We start from the raw sequence: 21,981 nt of genomic DNA on the forward strand, positions 1-21,981 counted from the left end.
TAAATGGGATATTGGGAATTAGGAATTGTTCCTTGGGAGGATGGGGAGGAGCTGGGATGGAATTCCCAGATTTGTTGTGGCTGCCCCTGGATCCCTGGCAGTGTCCAAGGCCAGGTTGGACATTGGGGTTGGAGCACCTGGGACAGTGGGAGGTGTCCCTGCCATGGCAGGGCTGGGATGGGATGATCCCTTCCAGCCCAAATAATTCCTGACAATAATTGTCTGACAATTCCATGACCATCAAGGTTAAACTCCCCAAAATACACAACCCTAGGGGTTCTTCAGGGTGAATATTTGTCCACACCTTTGTTGACCTTAAAAATCTACGTTAACAACCTTCCTTAACTCTGCATTAAATTTTAAATAATTTTTCAGCTTTTACGTCCCATATGCTAAGTGGGCTATTTCAGCAGAGATATGGGCTAATATTCCCAGGGGAAATGCACAAGTTATCAAAATGGAACTGAACATTCCATGTGAAAATAAATCTATGAGCTGACTCCTATTCTTCACTGCTGGTTGTTCACTGCATGGGCACAGGCAAATTACTGCATTCCTCCATGAATCAAATTGAACATCTGTAGGGTCAACATAATGCAGATGATCTTCCCCAGCTGCTCCAAGATTCTTCCAAAAATAATTCAAATTAATATTATTGTTGTTATATAAAACTGTCGCTACAAATCTTTCTTTATGGCAAACAAAGCATCCTTGACAGTGGCCCTTTAACAAAGAAGAGCTGAACAAGTTGGCAAAGTTTAATTCTCCCACAATGCCCAACTGCTTGAGTAACAAATCCCATGTATGATTTTTCAGTATAAAATGCAGGAATAAAATTATATATATATATATTCTTGCCCATAAGATTGTATTTGGCCCAGTTGCCACTGATATTTGTGTGGCAATTACCTCAAAAAATATTTTAAGTTAACTGAATTCAAGCCAGAAGTACCTTTAAATCGTGTTCGAAGCCGGAAGCACCTTTAAATCAAATACCAAGTTAAGTAAGTGGACTGTGAATAGAAGATCAAATTTATGTGTGACTTTTAACATCACATAAAAAATAAAAATATCTTTTACCATGATAAATGGAGCACCATAATGAAACTGTCTTGAAAAAAGGTCATTAGAATACTATAGATTAAAATTCACAAAAAATGGAAAACCACATACTGAATTCCTGATATAGAAATCCCTGATTTTCTTGAACCTTATATTGGCGTGCAATTTATATAAACACTAGGCTGGAGTTTACACCAAGCTCACTCCCAGCTCCCTGCCACAGCCTCAGAATCCGTTCAAAGACTGAATTAAAATTGAAATGCAAATTAAAAGAATCAAAACTGCAGCCTGACTAATCCCTGAATCATGGAATCATAATTGATATGGTTGGAAAACGCCTCTGAGATCATCAACCAGCACCATCACCATGGTCACCACTGCCCATCCCCAGGGCTCTGAAATCCCTCCAGGGATGGGGACTCCACCACTGCCCTCAACACCCTCTTCCAACATTTGACAATCCTTTCTGTGAATTAATTTTCCCAAATATCCAACCTGACCCTCTTCTGGAAGAGTTTGAGGCTTTTTCCTCTCATTCTGTCCCTGTTCCCTGGGAGCAGAGCCCGACCTCACCCTGGCTGCACTCTCCTGTCAGGGAGTTTTAAGGACCAATAAATTTTCCCCTAAGCCTCAATAACATCAGGAAACATCCTGGTGTTTATTTTCACATCACCTGCACGCAGAAGCATCTCCCACCCTCTTCTCATCACTGCTCTCCTGTGTACCAGGATGGACACTGACCCCATCCCTGGTAAGAAAACCCCTCTGATTTCCTGGGAGAGCCCCCAAATCCAGCTACAAACCCTTTTCCCAGCATTTACCACGGCACATCCTCTTGCAGCAGTCCCTGGGCCCAAAGGCAACATCAGTCTGGACAATTTATGCCCATTTTTTGGAAGCCTGTGTCTGTCAGAGCCTGCAGCACACCCCAAAAAGAGCTGCAGCTCATTTCCAACACTGGCTGCTTTCTTGGCATCGCCGTGGATTTGCTGCTGGCGTCCCTCGTGACACTTGGAGTATAAATTCTCCAGGTTTGTGCCTTGAAATACCTGAATTCTGACATTAAATATGTCCTTTCCTTATCCTTCCTATAATTCAGACTCCAAAACGGACCGAGGAAGTAAAAAAAAAAAAAGGGTTAAAATTTAAAACCTTCACAAATCACATCCTTCTTAACCTGGTGAATTTGCATGGCAGAATCTGCTTCCTTGAGAAGTTTTCCTGCATTTCTATCAGATTGCTTGCCAGTCTTCAAGCAAAGTTTCTGATTACTGGATAAATTCTTGCAGGGATGAGCAAGTTTTACAAGTTGTTGCTTCTTTTTTATTTTTAAACTTTTTCAGCAGAACATTGTGCTACTTTTTAGATTTCTTTCACATCAGTATAACTCACCCAAATCTCATTACAACAACCAGAGAAGTATTTACACTGAGCCCATCCCCTTCCACCCCTGCCATGGCAGGGACACCTCCCACTGTCCCAGGTGCTCCAAGCCCAATGTCCAACCTGGCCTTGGGCACTGCCAGGGATCCAGGGGCAGACACAGCAAATCTGGGAATTCCATCCCCACCCTGCCAGGGAACAATTCCTTCCCAATATCCCACCTTATCCCCTGTCCTGTCCTATTCCTTAACCCAGTAAATCTCTTCTCCTGAACAGGAACCTGCCCTTGGCACCCACCAAAGCTTTAACAACAATTATTTGCTATTTAATATATCTATCCACAAAAAACAATCCAGCCATTCTGGACTCTCAACTGAATGAGCTGAGAAACTTGGGAAAACCTGCTGTGCCAGTAAACCTTGTCTCATCTCAAGCTGCCCATCTCAGGTTAATTGTGGTGCATCATTATCTCATTCCATGTGCTTGCTGGGAGATGTCTCTGACAGACTGAACTGAGTTTCCCCAGATCTGGAGATTAATTTCCATGATCAGCAAAGCTTGGAGCCATTGTGCTCATTCCACACCTACATCTCTGTCCAAAACCCACTCCAGGGTGTCTTAAAACAACCCCTTTCTATTTATCAGCTCTAACAAGCCTCTCCCCGTGTTAAATCAAGGCAAATGCTGTGTTTCATCCATCACACTTGTACAGGGAGGATTTCCATGTCAGAACAAGGGAACAGCTTTAACAGAAACATGTAAGTAGAAGGGATTAGATATTTTACAGCAGAGAGAACAGCGAGCTCTGATACAAAATTCCACGTACGGGCAAAGTTTACAAATTTCAATCAAATCCAGGTTAAGCACAAAATGGAGGAGTCGGTCACATCAGGAGAACCACACCAAAAAATGCTGAATGCAACAGTGGCTTTGCACCCTGGCTTCAGTAGAGTTGTTATTTCCCACCAACTTTCAGACCAAACAAATTAGCAATTCATGCTACAGATGTCAGAAGTTATAAAGGAAATTAATGCAACAGCCGAGCTGGAATGAGACTGAGGAAAATGCTGTTGTTTTCCCTGTGGACTCGTACGTCCACACACAGAGTTCTGCTTTGTGAAGATAATATCCAGAAAGTGCTCAGCAAAGCTTAAAAAATAACTATATAAACAATTTCTTTTTTCCAGAAATGTATGTGAGTGTTGGGTTGAGGTTTTCTTTTTTAAAAAAATATTTAAAATTGAAGGATTTGATGTAAATTTGTCATTAGCAATACTCCAGTTTTCTTCTAAGGGGTTTTAGTCCATGAGTTTTAACTAAGACAAATAATAAGTTTGAAATCCTGACTAACAGTGAAACAAACTCAGTTCTACAACTACTGCACTGATGGGACAAGGGGAAATGGCACTAAGGAGAAGGAAAGTAGATTTCGATGGGATTTTGGGCAGGAATTATTCCCTGGCATGGTGGGCAGGCCTTGGCACAGGGTGGAATTCCCAGAGCAGCTGTGGATCCCCTGGATCCCTGGCAGTGCCCAAGGCCAGGTTGGACACTGGGGTTGGAGCACCTGGGACAGTGGGAGGTGTCCCTGCCATGGCAGGGGTGGGATGGGATTATGTTTATGGTCCCTCCCTATCCAAACCATTCCATGGTTCTGTGAAGCACAGCACAGGATGGAAATCCAGTGTGGAATCTGCATATTCATACAAAACAATCAACAGTTTTAGTCTATTTCCAAATTTCATATTAGCAGCTCTGATGTCAGAATTTAAAGCACGCTTTCTGTACTGGATGAATAAATCTCATATGCCAGCATAAATTTTTCATGATTCCTCCATAAATTCCTCATTTCTTGTTGTCAGTTGTCTTGGCAGAAACTAAAATATAGGAAGCTGTAAAAAGTCCATCTGCTTTAATTAAGCCAACTGCCTCCTTCCAGTGGTGTTTGACAATCCCTGGGTGAGGCTGCAGATCACCCAGAACACACAGCAAAGAGCACAGGGGCCTTATAAAGACAAATACAGAGAACTTCACACCCTGCCTCACCCCTGACTGGTTGGTGACCATCTCACAACTCCCTTGGGTTTCCCATCTAATCCTTGTTTGGGATTCCTGTTTGTTAACCCTGAGTTGTGAGCAGCAAAGCAGAGAGGAAGATTTTCATCCTCTGCAGTCAAGAGGCAAGACTACTACAATGGTGGATGTTTTTCATTAGGCTAGATCAGAAAATAGCAAATTCAAACAGGAAACATGAAGCAATGGATTCCCACGTGGGGAATTCCCATGTGGTTTGGTGCCCTCAACATAAGGAAGGCATGGAACCATTGAAGTCCCAAGGAGGTCACAACGTTGATACAGGGTTTGGAAACAGGGTGGGAGAGTTAGGATTGGTCAGCCTGGAGAAGAAAAAGGTGCTGTGGAGACCTCACAGCACCTTCCAGTACATAAAGGGGCTCCAGGGAAACTGGACAGGGACAATTCACCAGGAACTGGAGTGACAGGAAAAGGAAGAATGGGCACAAACTGCCAGAGGGCAGGGCTGGATGGGATTTTGGGAATTGGGAATTGTTCCCTGGCAGAGTGGGCAGGCCCTGACACAGGGTGGAATTCCCAGAGCAGCTGTGGATCCCCTGGACCCCTGGCAGTGCCCAAGGTCAGGTTGGACATTGGGGATGGAGCACCTGGGACAGTGGGAGGTGTCCCTGCCATGGCTGGGGTGGCACTGGGTGGGATTTAATGTCCCTTCCAGCCTGAACCATCCTGTGGTTCCATGATTTCAGGCAGAATGAGAATCCTCTCATCAAGAGACAATCACAGCAGAGCTGAGAACGTGCTCTCCAAGGAGAACCAAACTCCCTTCCTCAGCTTTTCCCTATGCTCTTCCCAAGGAACACGGCACCAGAGGAGCCCTGAGATGCCCTTCCAGCGTGGGATCCTATAATTCCATGATCTATTCCATATCCACTGCTCATGAGACATTCCAGAAGGGCTGAGAGCGTGTCCCTCAAGGAGCACCAAGGCCCCACTGCTCCCTCAGCAGTGTCAGAACATGGTGAGGGAAAAAGAGCCTTTGAAGCTTTGGACAAACTGGAAAAGTTGAAGAATGATTCTTAAAGAACGTAAAATCCTTAAATTCTGTCAAAAATAATGATAATTACAGGTTTATGTAGAACAGAAGGCTCTGGCTAAGAAATGTTATTTTCAGGGATACAAACACTGACAAGTGCTGAATGCACATCGCTGAGTCCAAAGAGTGCTTGAGGCTGCCCCAAAACAGGAAAGTACAGCCCAACATGACACCAAATATCAGCTAATAACTGTGATTCATATCTCAAAGATGGAGGTATTTTTTTCCTTAAGAAAACCTTTTCCTTGTTTTCCTTGAGGAAACACGACTGAAGTGGTTGTGGAAGGAGTACGTTGTCAAAAATAGTCTGACAAATAAAAAGTCCGTGTTCAAGAAGAACTTACAGAAAACATGTTTGGCTTTGACAGTCGGCACTTTCACTTTGATTTTTAAAAATGAAATGTGGTTTCTGCATGAGAAGATGCAAAACAGTCCAGCAGGAAGAACATGAGACAAGTGTGGGAAGGAGAGTGAATCCTCACAAAGCCATCGTAGTATCACACCTCCTTTAAAAACTCCCTGACGTGAACATGCCACTGAAATTCATCCCAGAAACATTTCTGTTTGGATATCTTTATCAGGCAACTGTCAGAAAATCACCAATTATCTTTTCCTGCGTCTTTTTTTTTTGAGTACTTCTGTTACACCTCACATAGTGCAGATGTGGCTGGGGCAAATCATACAAAGTAAATACGTTTTAACAGTCAAACACAGAGAGGAACAAACCCAGGGAGTGCCTGAGCCCTCAGAAGCAAAATTTCAGCATGAAGAAATGCATAATGTCATAAAGGTGATTTTTTTGTTAACACAGAATCATCGTTCCTCCAACTGTGACAGGAACCAAAATACATTTTCACAGGGAAGATGAGAAAAAAAGAAATTAAATTAAAAATAGTGTGGGGGGATACAACTGTTGAAGCCTTCCCTGCTTCCTGTGCAGTTCATCCATCCATCCATCATCCATCCATCCATCATCCATCCATCCATCCATCCATCCATCCATCCATCCATCCATCATCCATCCATCCATCATCCATCCATCCACCCATCCATCCATCCACCCATCCATCATCCATCATCCATCCATCCATCCATCATCCATCACCCATCATCCATCCATCCATCATCCATCCATCCATCCATCACCCATCATCCATCCATCATCCATCCATCCATCCATCCACCCATCCATCCATCCATCATCCATCCATCCATCCATCATCCATCCATCCATCCATCCATCCATCCATCATCCATCCATCATCCATCCATCCATCCATCCATCCATCCATCCATCATCCATCCATCCATCCATCCATCCATCCATCCATCATCCATCCATCCATCATCCATCCATCCATCCATCCATCATCCATCACCCATCATCCATCCATCCATCATCCATCCATCCATCCATCACCCATCATCCATCCATCATCCATCCATCCATCCACCCATCCATCCATCCATCCATCCATCCATCCATCCATCCATCATCCATCACCCATCATCCATCCATCCATCATCCATCCATCCATCCATCACCCATCATCCATCCATCATCCATCCATCCATCCATCCATCCATCCACCCATCATCCATCCATCCACCCATCCATCCATCCACCCATCCATCATCCATCATCCATCCATCCATCCATCATCCATCACCCATCATCCATCCATCCATCATCCATCCATCCATCCATCACCCATCATCCATCCATCATCCATCACCCATCATCCATCCATCATCCATCCATCCATCCATCCATCCATCCATCCATCCATCCATCATCCATCACCCATCATCCATCCATCCATCATCCATCCATCATCCATCATCCATCATCCATCCATCCATGCATCCATCCCTGTGAAGGAGGACTCTGCAGGAGCCCATCTGGTGGACTCAATTCCCAGAGTTTTTTAGGACAAGCTGACTCACCCCATGCTGTGTTGCATTTCAGTGCTCATGATGCAGAAGATTTCTCCTGCCCTGTGCATTCCTACCCAAGTGCTGCTGCACCTGCATCCCAAGTTTCCCACCAGGCAGAGCTTTAGTGCTGGCTCTGCACCATCTGCAGGCAGCCAGGGGACACCTGAGCCAGCAGAGCTGCCCAAGCCAATCAAACTGCCCAAAACTTCCCAAAGAGAGCCAGGGGATGGTGCCGTACCACAGGAGTGCTCTGGGTTACCGAGAGGTGGCTCTGTCACCTGGCAGCTCCAAAGGCAGCTGGAGCAGAGGTGGGATCAGGTGCTTCATTTCAGCTCCCTCTCTCTGAAGCCACTTGCAGAGAGAGAGAAACTTTTCACGTCACTGATAACCACAGTGACCTGAGAAATGAGAGTTTTCACACCTTCTGCAGCAGGCAGACATTGTCATTTTCTCCTTTCCCTGGAGTCACTGGCAAGCAGCAAACAACTCCCACAAAGGGCAGGTGGCTGCTCTCCCCAGCCTCCAGGTGTGGGCTTAGGGAAGCTAAAGTCAGGCAGGGGTGGGGAAGGTCAGAGCAAGAACTGCAAAGGCATTTCCAGAGTGGCTGGATGCTCTGGATGCAGGCTGGGAACATGGACAGGCTCAGGGAAAGATGGAAGGTGCAGGGGGAAGCCCTTCCCACACATCCAGGACAAAAAAAATCAGAAAAAGCTGGGAGAGCAAAGCTCCTGTCCCAGGCAGAGCAAATCCAAACAGATCCCTGAACACACACTGACAGAAAATTCCCTTTGCAGCTCAACAGGCATTTGGTGAATGTTTATATACAAGAAATTTAAAGAAGGAAAAGGTTTGCTTTTAATATCTTTCAAGTTATTGCTTTGAACACCCCAAATGAAAAACATGGTGGAAGTTTAAAGTTCAGGCACTCAAGGAACAGGATTTGCACAGTGTGTGCCTCAGGATGGATATTTTCTAACACCAGTGATAATCTATATCCATCACCTGTATCCTAAAGATGCTCTCATTTTGGTTAATGTTAAAAAATCACAAATTTACCTTCTCAGTTCAGCCTGTTCATCCCAAGATCTAGAAATATCTCTGTTTCACTACCTGCAAGTGCCTGCTTTCCTGTAACACTTGTGATGGAAAAGGAGAAACATCCATCAAGAAAGGCTGAGCTCAAGCTCTGCCTGCAGTGCACTGAGAGAGGGAAGATGACTTTTCAGTGCTTATATTCAGTGATATAAATCTTCAAACTGGTGATAGCCAATGATTTGACACCTCTTTTCTCTCTAAATGTGCTTTAAACTCTTCCTGCCCTACAATCACCCATCTGTTATGTCAGAGCATGAATAATTTCCTTCTTTTTTAAAAAAAAAAAACCTCTAGTTCTTCCTATAGTGGCTGTGCTTTCTCATACTCCAACTGTAAAAACCTGTTTTCTAGAATATGTTCATGAAATATTTCTGATCCTAAAACTTAATAACCCCAGAAAAGGCCTCGTTGGCTGTTTAAGCATCGAGGCTGCTGCTCTCAGAAGCCAAAATGCTGCACCATGGTCAGTCATTGAAAAAGACGAAAATTCAGAAAAGGAATGTGTTGGCAAGGTAAAAGCAAGGAGGTTTTAGGCATATTTTACCCAAATTGTATTAAATTAATAACTGGGTTGGCCATTATTCTTGTGAGTAGTTAAAAAATAATAATACATTAAGAGCAGAGTACTATCGTACTAAAGTACAATATCTCTGTTTAGTCAAACTGCTCTAAGTGCTGAAAATCCTGAAGTCACTCATTGATGGTCAAGCCCACAGAACTGCAGTGCAAAGCTCACTACAGAAGTCTGAATTCCAGACTAACAGCCAAAAATGCATTTAAGCCTGAAAATAACACCCAAACAACCACTTTTTGTTACTTTTCAAGACTGAAATACTGGGGGTTTTTTTTACATTATTGGAAAAGATGAATAAACCCAAAATGTGAAAAAGCAGCCCATATTTCACTCCTTGGCTATTTTCAAATGGGCAGTGGTACTAACTGAAATGATGCTGACGTGGAAAAATAATGATTTGAAATGTAAGTTGCTACATCTTTCCTGTTAAAAATAAACATCATGTGGTGTTAGCTTTGACTTGGTAAAAATGGAGCCCTGCTTTGGGATTAACACCTTCAGCTTTATTTAATTACCTCCTTCACACTGCTTTTATAAGCACCAAGCGTTCCCACATCGTGTTCATGCCTTACATCCTGTGCTAAAAACATCCCAGAATGTTCAGATTTGGGGCTGTGACGCAGACACCCTTCCTGGGGGGTTCAATGTGCACAAAATGAGCAGTCAGGGCAGCAGAATTCCAATTAATAACTGGAATACCACATCCAGGTGGGCTCGGGTGCTAAGGTAGAATGTTTTTCCCTTCCACCACAGAATCCTGGGATTATTTAGGTTGGAAAAGCCCTTCAAGATCATCAAGTTCAACCTGGCATTCCTAAGTCACCACTGACCCGTGTCCCCAGGTGCCACCAGGTTGCTCCATGGTCTTTGGATTCCCACCACCATCATTATTTTCTCAGTCTTGGTTTTGGGCACATGTCCCAGGGATCATTTTTCCTTTGGGAACCTGTGGAGCAAAACTTCTCTGGGTGGTCCCAAGGAACGTGGTGCTACAGGCACTAAAAGTGGCTGTGAGGAGCCAGGAAAAGCAGAATAAAGCTGGAAAAGTCCCTAAAGCTCCATGAAATGAGAAAGCAAATACTTGGATGCAGCTTCATCCCAAACACCCACACTGGTACAATAATGTGGATTCAAATGTTCATGAGCTCATCTTAAGAGAGAGCTAAACTTTGAGTAGCTACACACCAGGGCCTCTGGAGTGGGCTCACACAGCAGTGGAGAAAAGAACATTAGGATCACAAAATAAAATGTAAAATTTACAATGACAGTTAAGGGTCTTTTCAGTCGTAATTAGGAAATTGTAAGAAAACTTTAAATTAAAGGAAGGCTTACACTAAAGGATCTGTCTGAGGAAATATAATCTGCCAAGGGTTTCTGCTACTCCTGAAGTAATTAGAGCACAAAACAAAAACCAAATACATGTAACAACATTATTATCCATCATTTACTGCACAATAGATTTAATTCTTCTTGCTTAATTTGATAAAAAAATATCCTAAGACCCAAACTGATAAAGACATTGGCTGGGAAAAGGCTTCTGAGTACAGTCATCCCAAAGAGTCTTAATGTCAACCCAGGTTTAGATTCCAGAAGGGAAAATAATATTGGAATCATTGTGTTCCATTTGAAATTACTTTGGCAAGGCTTCTGCAGGTCTCAATTAGCTCTTAGCAGAGAATTACCATGACACACAGGCTAATCACCTCTTACAGCTTTCTTTCAAAACAGTCTCTTAAATCCAGCAGTTCTCAACACTGTCAAGATGCAAGTTGGGGAAAAAAAAGAGGGCAAGTGGCCAAAAAAATGAGTTGGCTTTCCAAGGATCTTGTTAAAAACAAAGGAAACCAGACATCCAGAGCATCCTGTGGGTGACGGTTCCAAAAAGTGAGGAATAAAAAGCCATCTTCAACATTCTCTTGCTTTTTCTTAGTGCAGCAGTTGAGCCACGCTGTCGCTCTCCTCACTTGGCTGTGTGCAGCTCCTGCGCCCTTATTTTTATTTAAAATATCCCATTTCTGAACCAGTCTGGGAAATGGCAGACTGGGAGGTGCCTGTCAACTGCTTGTGACTCTAGAGGAGGTAAAACACACCAGGGAGACAACAGCAGGGCAAACTGGTGTTTGGGAGGAGCAGCCTCTCCTACCTGTGATTCCCTGGGAAATCCCCTCCATGGAAAACCCACAGCAGGAAGGTGGGATATCCCCTGGATTAAAGGTTATTCTAAATAACAGTGACAGGAGGAGAGGAAACGGCCTCAGGTTGTGCCAGGGGAGGTTTGGGTTGGATATTAAGAGAAAATATCTTCATGGAAAGGGTTGTCCAGCAGGGCACTGGTGGAGACCCCATTCCTGGAAATGTTCAAAAAAATGTCTGGGTGTGGCCCTTGAGGATGAGGTGGTGCTGCTGGGTGGATGTTGGACTCTGAGCTCAGAGCTCTTCTCCAACCTTCACAATTCTATGATAAACCCGAGAGATTCCCTCAAGTTCCTCAGGAGCATTCAAAAGGTTCTGAAGGGATTCAATTTGCCCCCACTCCAAGGAGGACAACCAGTTCGTGCTCAGGGATTTTCCAGATCCAAACCTCAGCACTGCCTCGCTACCTAAAACTTTGCAAGGTGCCAAAAATAAAGAAAATTTCTTAACAGAAGATTTAAAAGAAAAAAATCTCTAAAACCCCCTTTGTTCACCTTTTCCTCCTTGAACTCAAGAACAGCAGCAGTTGGGATCATTTTATCCCTCTCTATTTCTTCCTAGTGCAGGAAGAGCTGTTCCTTAACATACAATCCTTTGCTTCCAAGTTGCTGTAATTTTCCTGTGGCAAATCCAAGGGTTGCTGCTGAGCAGTGAAGGTGGAGCTAATGCTCCACAGTGATATTTTGGAAGTAAAATTAACAGCAAGTTGTGCTTTAGGATGAAGAGGAGCTGGAACAACCTTCTCCTGGTATTACAGAGCTGCCATGGCTCCAAGAACTCCATTCCTGCCAGGACACCAAATCCCATCCACCTTTAGGGACAGGAAGATGTCTTTGTGAAAGGAAGCACAAGCACAAAATCCAGAACAAGCAGCATCACAGCAGATGCTGGACATGGTCACCAGCCCAAGCCCACCTTGCAACAGGAAATCTTCCCAAAAACTCAAGATGGCTCCAACCACACAAAAACCATAATTAAGATGTTACAATTATGATCAACAAGGTAATTATTTTAGTGCTGGAAATCATTATTCCATCTCTAGACGCCAGGAGGGATTAATCATGACCCAAATAGACAGGAGTGCTCAGAAAAGGAGCAGATGGATTTGGGAGGGCTGGGAAATCTCATACCCAAATCCCCACACTGGCAGCTTCACCAGGTGCTCCTGAGAATCCCAGACTGGTTTGGGTTGGGTTAAATCCCACCCATTCTCACCCCTGCCATGGCAGGGACACCTCCCACTGTCCCAGGTGCTCCATCCCCAATGTCCAACCTGGCCTTGGGCAATGCCAGGGACCCAGGGGCAGCCACAGCAAATCTGGGAATTCCATCCCAACCCTTCACCACTCTCACAGGGAAGAATTTCTTTCCAAAGTCCCATCTAACCCTGCCCTCCTTCCATGCCTCCTCCATCCTACGTGATCAGAGATCGCAGAAATTAAGGAGAAAAGCAGAACATGAAATAAAGTGGGCTGCCCCAGCTGCCCATCCGTTCCCACAACCACACCACTATCAATATTCCACCAATGCCAGGGACATTTGTGACTCCAAAGGCTGGGAGAAAACCACCTGCTATGGGGTGGAAATCACCAAAAGGAAAAGAGCACCTGCTGAAGAATATTCCTTCAAGGAATCTCAGCTCTTTGAATAAGAAAATACCCTGTTATTTCAAACACAGTCAAGTATATTCATTTTCCTCCCAGGTGCAGTTAATTTGACAGGTACAATGCTAAAGCAAAAATTCTGCAAGGTCTTTCCTGAAAAGGTCAGTACATTATGCAACAGAATTTTATGGACAGCAAAAAAAAACCAAAAAAAACCCAAACCCTGCATGTACAGAAATTTTAGATGATTTATCAATGTGCATTTGTATCTTTTACACCCAGATAAAGAGCAAACTTTGGGGCACATGAGTTAATTTTGCGAACTGGTTCCTAAGGAAGTCACAAGCTTTGAAAATTGTTCAGTCTATACATGGGAAATAGTGGAAGGTTTTTCTTTACAGAGAAATATTCAGCACTAAAGCAAAACAAAATTGCTCCCATTTGAAGTCTCATTGCATTCCAGCCCTGAATTACATTATTGGATTGTTCAAGCTGCATGTCTGGACTCTTAAACTTCCTAAGTAAGCACAGAGTCCTGTAGGAAATGCATTAATAGTCAGGAAAAGTAGAAGCAATTCCTTCTAATCCAAGCTTTTTGTACTGTTCAAACTCTTCTTGAAACAATGCATTCCTTGGCCTCCTAAAGCATAATTGCATTTCAAACACTTCCTTCATCCCAATTCCAATTTGGAAATGTAAACCAGTTACCCTATTCCACTAAAACATATATGGAGGAAATATTTAAGTGATCAGGGCCCCAGTTATAAATCTGGGTTTTCAAGTAACATCCACTAATCATAAAATTGAGTGGTTAAGGTTGGAAAAAACTTTCAAGGTCATTGAGTTCAACCCTCAACCCACCTTGCTCCAGGTATTTTTGGAACATTTCCAGGGATGGGGACTCCACCACTGCCCTGGGGAGTGCTTGACAACTCTTTCAGTTAAAGAATTTCCCCTAATCTACAATCTAAACCTCCCCTGGAGCAATTTCAGGCCATCAATAATGTCTTTGAACACGGAATTAACAGAGGTCTGAACCCATTAAGGGATTTGGGAAGTGAAATGATGGTTTTATAGCTTTTTTCTGCTCCCTCCACCCCAAACCCATAGATTTAATAACATCTGATAGGCTGTGAAACTGGGGGTGCCCTGCTTTTCCTGCAGTTTTCAATCCAGAATCTTTGCCATCCTTCTGGCCTCTTTTTTCCCTGTTATGAAAACTGCCCCTCATCCAGCAGGAGCCCGGGATGGATTTTAAATAAGAGCTTTTGCACTTGCACTCATGTGATGGATACAACTTGACTGGTCAATTATGTAAGTGCAAAGAGCCTATTTTCATACATTTATTAAAACCATCCTGCTTTTGTTTCCATAAGCCTGCCTCGAACCCAGCAGGATATCGCAATTAAGCCAAATTTCCATACACTAAACCCCAATTTCAATTTGGCTTTGGGTGACTTGTCAGGAAGGATAAACTCAGAGGCTGCTCAAGCCTGGGCTGCTGTTGAAGGTTCCGAGCTCCGCAGAAGTTGCTGCGGTTCCTGACGCACGTCAGGGTTTGCCCACTGCTGATGGATGGCCACAAACATCACTGGAGGTAATTCTGAGAGCACAGCACGGAGCTGACAGGTACTGCTATGACAACCAGGCACCAGAACTGCCTACATTTCCCTGCAAGCTCCAAAAATAAACATTCCAGGACATGTTTATCCAGAGCGGAGCGTCAACCCCGTCCTTTGTCCTGCTCTTTGCAAGGATTTTTTTTTTTTTTTTTGGCTTTTCACACAGAAAATTCATCCAGATTCTGGGCTGGTGGGTTTGGGTGGGCTAGAGGGCATTTTCTTCATGGGGGGTGATTTGGGTTTGTGCTGGGAACAGGGGCATCATACAGGAATATTTCTGTTGCTGCTGAGCAGAGTTTGGGGCTGTGACAATTCCCTGGGGAGTTTTTCTGTGCCAAACCATCCTTTGGGAAGAATCTTCTCCTGATATCCAACCTAACTCTCCCTGACACAACAGGCAACACCCTCCAGATTCCCTCACCAGACCAGCTCTATTTCCTCTGGAAAAAAAAAAAAATAGAGACAAGAAACCTCATTTTCACTGAGAGCATCTCATCCTGCTCTCCCCGACTTCAAAAGGCAAAAGAAACAGGTATTTTATGTAAATGTGGACATTAGAAACAAAAAATAGAACAGCAAACATCAAATTCCTTTTTCATAGGCAACTCAGCTTCCACTAGCACAGCTGCAGATGAAAGTAGCAGCTACAAATTAATATATCATAAGGTCTTACCAAAGGAACTGAATTGTCTCAAATGCCAAAAGTAAGACCAAAGACTAAATTATTTTCATTTACAGAACCGTAGGGAGGAATTGCTTTCATGTTCTGAGTTATGTGTTTAGGAGGAACCTAAGTATAGCTTGTCAGCTTCTGACAAAAGTTAAAACCAATTCTGAAAACATTTCAGAATCATTTCGAAACATGGTTTCGATGGGGGAGATGGAAACAAGACAAAATCCCTGCCTTTTTTTGGAACTGCTTTTACAGTTCCAACTCCTCGTGCGTGTTTTCCTGGAGATGCCTGCAATGAAGAATCTGCCTCCAAAGCACTTCCCAGCCCTATCCACAAACACAGGGAAACTCCCTGATTGCTTCAAGCTATTAAATACAGGTATTAGGGCTTGAATAGGAATAACTCCTCCCGAAAATGTGGGCACAGACAAACCCTACAACAGCTGGAATTTAAAGGTGGACAAGTATCCTAAAAGGAATTAGAAGACATTTCCAGCTCCCCCTTACAAGGAGCTGTTTCAAAAGTGCATTTAATGGTCCCTTATCCATCTCTGTCATCCCTCTGTGGTTTTTTCCATCTCCTTTCCTTGGATATTGTTGTTTACTGTAAACCAGGGGCTGGTCTGGACCAAAATTTGGAAATGAAAGGAAAAGTTACTCCATTACTTTGAATATTCCCTTCTTTTACCCCCAAAATGATTTTTTTTTTTACCCCCAGAATGCTGATCAGTCACCTGCAAACCAATGTCAACTGGAACACACTGTTGGCAATTCCATCAAATTGGCAACACCAAAACCTTGGGCTCTGAATCAACAAATTGCTTTGCTAAAATGACAATTTTGCTACATTAGACCATTAGACAAATCAGTAAATAAAGTATTTTACAAAAAAAAAAAAAGGAAAAATTATCTTGTTAGATATGAGGATTTCTTGTGTTCATTTTGACATGAAAGATGGGAACACAGTGTGACTCCCTGTGGTGCTGGAACAAAGGCATGGGATGTGATCCTGAACTTGGGATGTGATCCTGAGCCTGGCACAGCAATTCTGGGAGGTAGGAAACAGAGAGGACCCTGATGTTTTCATGCACTGGAACAAAAACAGGCAGGCAAAGTTTTCAGAGTAATTTCTGTCACTATTAATACGTATGCAGATTTTTTATATATATAATATATATAAAATATATATTTCTATGTATTTAACCCACTAGCGAAGGTCAAAAATATCATACTAAATTTGAACTGAACTATATTTGCAAATATTCCCTGCAATCTAGTTGTTCACATGCATTTCTCCATTTCCCCTCTTCCCCTATGCCTACAACTTTATCCCATGCAGAATATTTGAATCCACTGCTTAATCCAAAGTATTCTGACCTGGAAGCAAACACTGCATGGAGAGAAGCTTCAGGAGAAACCTCCTAAAGAACTGGTCTAAAAGAAGAATTAGAGCTCAATTTTCCAGGTATTTTTATTCTTTTTCCCATTGTTTCACACTACCAGATACATTCCATGCAGGAAATAAATGAAACTGTGGATGCATTTAAAATTTAGTTTCCTTGTTTTGGCCCATGGCACAGAAACTCCCTGAGGAGGTGCTTTCAAAAATGACAGAAAATGGCATGTTTGGAGTTATTTCTATGGAGGGGATGCCACAGCTTTAAAACACAGAATTTGCTCTTAAATTTCATCTGGTTTTCTTCAATAAAACTTTATAAGGGTGGAAATAAATGGAGCAGATGGACAAAACAAGGTATTTTACAATGCAGCTTTCTGGGTTTGGAACCCACGTTAACTACAACAGGAAAAATGAAAAGCATGGGAATCAACTGAGAAGAATTTCCAAAGGAGCTGGTGCAATGGGAATGAAAGAATGAGGGAATTAGGGATGAACAACCCCCCTTAGGACATCTGAAGATACTCATCAACACCAAAAAGACTGGGAAATGTTTTTGGTTTTAACTTCAAACACTACTCAGATATTCTACAGGTACAGAGGGGAGAGTCAGGAAGAATCAAAGATCATCGACACATCCCATTTCTGCTTCCTCAGGACTTCACACTCAGCACGGGATAAAGACAAGACTACTTTTAAGGATAAAAATTCCAAGTGCCTGTCCTAACTGTGAACCATCGTGCTTTGTACTGCCCCAAATTTTCCCTGAGGAACTGCCTGGGGTAAGGAACCCTTTGTGCTTTAAGGAAAAAACCCTTGGCAGGGAAAAGTTCTTTGTGTACCTTTGCTCTTTCATTTATATGGCCAGAATTTCCCAGTGCCAAATAAAACCAAGGTGAAATCCCCACCCAAGGGAACACTGAGAGATCACCTGGCAGTGAGGTGAAGAGGGGAGAATTCCAGAATGGTTTGAGTGGGAATGGACCTTAAATCCCACCCAGTGCCACCCCAGCCATGGCAGGGACACCTCCCACTGTCCCAGGTGTTCCAAGCCCAATGTCCAACCTGGCCTTGGGCACTGCCAGGGATCCAGGGGCAGCCACAGCAAACCTGGGAATTCCATCCCAGCTCCTCCTGCCCAACCACCCAAGGAACAATTCCCATTTCCCAATTCCCAATATCCCATCTAAACCTGCTGGGCCTGGCCTGTCAAGGTTCTGCTGACCATAAAACCATGGATTTCCACATGGGTTTGGGCTGGAAAGTATTTTCAACACCTTCTCCTTCCAGCTCCTGACATGGCCAGGGACACCTTCCACTATCCCAGGCTGCTCAGGGAAGCCATTCCCTGTGTCCTGTCCCTCCATCCCTTGTCCCCAGTCCCTCTCCAGCTCCCCTGGAGCCCCTTCAGGCTCTGAGCTCTCCCTGGAGCCTTCTCCTCTCCAGGTGAGCCCCCCGAGGTGTCCCAGCTCCGTGGCCTCCTCTGGATCCTGTCCATGAGCTCCTTGTCCCTCTGTGCTGGGCTGACACAAGAACACCTCCTGCAGTACTGACCTCACTGGAACTGCTCTGCCTCCACTCATCACTGCCAGTTAAGGCATTAACAATGTCCAAACACAAACCTCCCCACCCCTGCTCCCACCTGCCACGTAACCCAGAGTTCTCCTGCTCACAGGTAACACACGCTGGGAGGGTTTCCCAGCATCTCCAACACAGCTCCCAAGGCGCTCGGAGACGCTGAAGCAAAACCACTTTCAAAACTAATAAAAAAAGAAATAAAGCCAGAGGGCTTCAGATGTTCCTCATCAGCTCTCCAAGGGCTCCTTATTTCAAACACCAGGTGCTTCCCAAGCATTCCAAACCAGCAGGAAGAACCCAAAGATGGCTCCATCTCCTGACTCCTATTTATTCAGAATGGATTTTATTAGGGAGGTAAGGAGACTTCAGAAGCCAAGATTAAAGTTATGGTGCATTTTTATAAGGACAGCAGGAGCTGTGGTTCAGGATTTTATATAAGGAAACACTGACAACTTTACAGCCATGGTAGCTTCCAGTAAATACAGAAGAGATTTCTCCAGGCAACTGGTAAATATAATGTTTTTCCCTTATACTTTCATCTCAGTACACATAAAAGCATTTGACACACTTAATAAAATGTCACCAGCATAAAACACTGCACAAAGGAATGCTAAATAATGACAGAACTGCAATTACTGAGGAAAAAAATGAGCATTAGGAACATTTTCAGCCTCTCTCTACATTACTGGGGTGATGGAATTTGGATTTAAAAGCTTTTTTAATTCCTTCTTGCGACACCAATGAAATAATTCCTGGACATTCACTCCATACAACACCACCTAATTTGAGGTCACATGCAAAAGCACGCAATTCATCCTCCAAAGAATAAACTGAATTATGATAAGATACGCACAGAATTTTACTGCACCTGCAGTTGGCTCCAAAATCCAAGTTCTCAGACTGACTCCACCCTTGATTTTCGGTGGACTCCAAGAGTCCTAAACCTGGCCCCTGGAACACTCCTCCAGAAGCAATTTTGCAGTAATTGTCTGCATCAGAGGAGAAGGCAGGGCAGGCTGGCTGCTGCCTGCCAGAGCCAGAGCCCCGGGCTCAGGAAAGCTCCAGAACGTTTCCCTCTGTACTCACTTGTTCTGCATCATGTTCATGATCACCCAGTCGAAGGGATAGACGTTCTTCCCAATGAGGTTCTTGAACATGATGAACGTTTCCATCAGGAAATCCTACAAGAAGAGACAACAGTTGGAGAAAACTGGACCAAAAAACTCCAAAGGATGGTGGTAGTTATTGATGACTGCATTCCAAAGGGGTCTTTGTGTTCTGCTTCCTCAGAAAGCTGTTTTTCATAAAAAACACACCTAAATCCTACTCAAGTACATTTATACACAATGCCCATAAACCCCACAATAATTCCATTTCAGAAACTGTACAGTGGTAATCCCAAATTTAAGCAAACCATGGGATTCGTCAAGGTCAAGCACTGGTTCACCAGTTATCCAAAATGAGTTTCTGCTGGAAAAAACATCTTTTTTTTTTTTTTTTTTTCCCATAGTATGGACAAAATACCTCAGGTCCTTCATATATTGCGACACACTTGTCATGACACGCTCTTGGGAAGCTGATAAAAGCACACTGTTTCATGGAAAAGAGGGAAAAAAACAAAGCCAAATATTTATTTAACTCTTATGATTGCACTAAAAATACTCCCAAGTCAGGTGATGAATAATCCCTCCCTTCATGGATATTCTTCAGAAATTGAGATTATTTATGTATTAAAATAAAAACATGCTCCAGCTCAAATCATCACCTCCAGCTGGGACAGAGGACAAAAAAATTGGAACATCCCAAAACTGAGTGGGACCTTCCCTAAAGGGAGCAGCAGGAATTGCTTCTGCAAGTGAAAACCTGCCCAGGAACAAGTTAATTTAACAGCATAAAGCAATTTATTCCCAACACAGCTATGAACAAACAATTCTTTGGACCAGAAACTTTGTGTACTTTACAATGTAAATCATCTCCTACAATTTGGGAAATCTGTAATAGCTATCTAACAATTTCAGTAATATCAAATGCTGAGAGAAATATAAAGGCAAAAAGAGAACTTCATGCAGAAAGTCCTTGATCCACTTCACACAGACATAAAAATGAACTTTTATTCCAAGGTTAGAGTATCTTCCCTTTGATAGAGTTTCTCAGTAATGGTATTTATCTGCTCTATCTTTAAAATGTCAAATGCCTACAAAAAAAAAATCCCCTATATGTTCCATCGACTGGAGTTTTAACTATGCCTGGTTTCTGTGTAACCTTTTCAGTGAGAAACCAATCTGAAGCCTCTGCTCTCATCAGTCTTTATTCAGGTCTGAGAGCCAGGATCTTCATCAGATTCATCTCTTATTCCACAGCTCTGCTCAAATGTTTTCCTGGCCCAGAAATTCCCCATCAGTGGATGCAGGGAGCTGCAGAGATCCTGAGGACACAGCTTTGAGATTAAGAATCCCCAAATCCCTGACTGGTTCGGGTGGGAAGGGAAACCTTAAAGCCCAGCTTGTTCCACCCCTTCCACGGCCCCAGGTGCTCCAGACCCAGTGTCCAACCTGGCCTTGGGCACTGCCAGGGATGGAGCTGCCCCAGCTGCTCTGGGAATTCCATCCCAGCTTCTCCCCACCCTGCCAGGGAACAATTCCCAATTCCCAATATCCCATTTATCCAACCCTGCCTTTTGTCAGCCTGAAGCCATTCCCTGGGTCCTGTCCCTCCATCTCCTGTCCCCAGTCCCTCTCCAGCTCTCCTGGAGCCCCTTTTGGATCCAAAATTTGCTCTAAGGTCTCCCCAGAGTCTTCTCCTCTCTGGGCTGAACACTGATCCTTCCTGATCCCCATCTTTCTGTTGAAGGCTCTCACTTCCCAAATACTGCTGAAAAAAATCACCTTGTGCCAACTTCCCCCCCTGGATTCAGGGAAAAGGAGCTCGGATGGGTTTGTGACTTCAGCCAACCGAGGTAACCCAGCTGAGTTTGAGCAGCTGACAGCTTCTCTGGGCACCCTGTGCCTCCCCACCCTCACAGCCAGGAATTCTCTCCCAATATCCCAGCTCTCCCTGCCCCATGGAAGCCTTTCCCCCTTGAGCTGTCCCGCCAGGCCATGGTGAATGTTCTCTCTCAGTGGTTTTTATTTCACAGAGCAATGTGAAATTTCCCCCTCTCTGGAGTCATTCTGGACCCTGCCCTGGCAGGGGTTTGCACTGGCTGATTTCCAGAGGTCCCTTCCAACCCCAGCCATTCTGGGATTCTGGGAACTTCCAGGCCCCTGGGCTCCACGGTGTGCAGAACACTCCTGGTAAAACAGCTCCTGGGTTATTTCACCACACAACATCAGCAAGGATCACAGAATCCCAGAACTGTGAAGTGGGGAAAGACCCCCAGGACCATCAGACCCAACCTGTGACCGAACACCACGGTGCCCAGAGAAGCAGATCCTGATGCTTTGGCACCAGGAGGATGGACAGCAAGTCTGGAGCTGCTCCTGCTTCAGATGTCACCACTGTGCACAGCCACACTCACCCCAGAGCCTCTCCTCCAGCTCAGGAAAATCTGCCTTCACTTAAGAGCTCCAACTGCAGATTTCCCTGCTCATTTCTCCTGTGTTTTGGTGAAAGAATCCCATTGTTGATGATCTGGTTCCTTCCTGAGCCTGGGGGTTCTGACCTACTTTGCTGATTCAGCTCTGCATTTCCATCCCCCGAATTTAATATTTTAATAACCCCACGTTCACCCAGGTAC

At 44.0% G+C, this 21,981-nt stretch overlaps 1 protein-coding gene across 1 annotated transcript in view; it reads right to left on the reverse strand.

The window, feature by feature from the left end:
- DOCK1 (dedicator of cytokinesis 1) overlaps nucleotides 1-21,981 on the reverse strand; it is a 236,396-nt gene that overhangs the window by 89,154 nt on the left and 125,261 nt on the right. The window contains exon 30 of the mRNA XM_062496598.1: nucleotides 19,332-19,426. Within this exon, the coding sequence (XP_062352582.1) occupies nucleotides 19,332-19,426 (95 nt within the window). The remainder of the gene's footprint in view (nucleotides 1-19,331; nucleotides 19,427-21,981) is intronic.

This window comes from Cinclus cinclus, chromosome 7 (genome assembly GCF_963662255.1).
Source record: "Cinclus cinclus chromosome 7, bCinCin1.1, whole genome shotgun sequence".
NCBI classification, from domain to species: domain Eukaryota; kingdom Metazoa; phylum Chordata; class Aves; order Passeriformes; family Cinclidae; genus Cinclus; species Cinclus cinclus.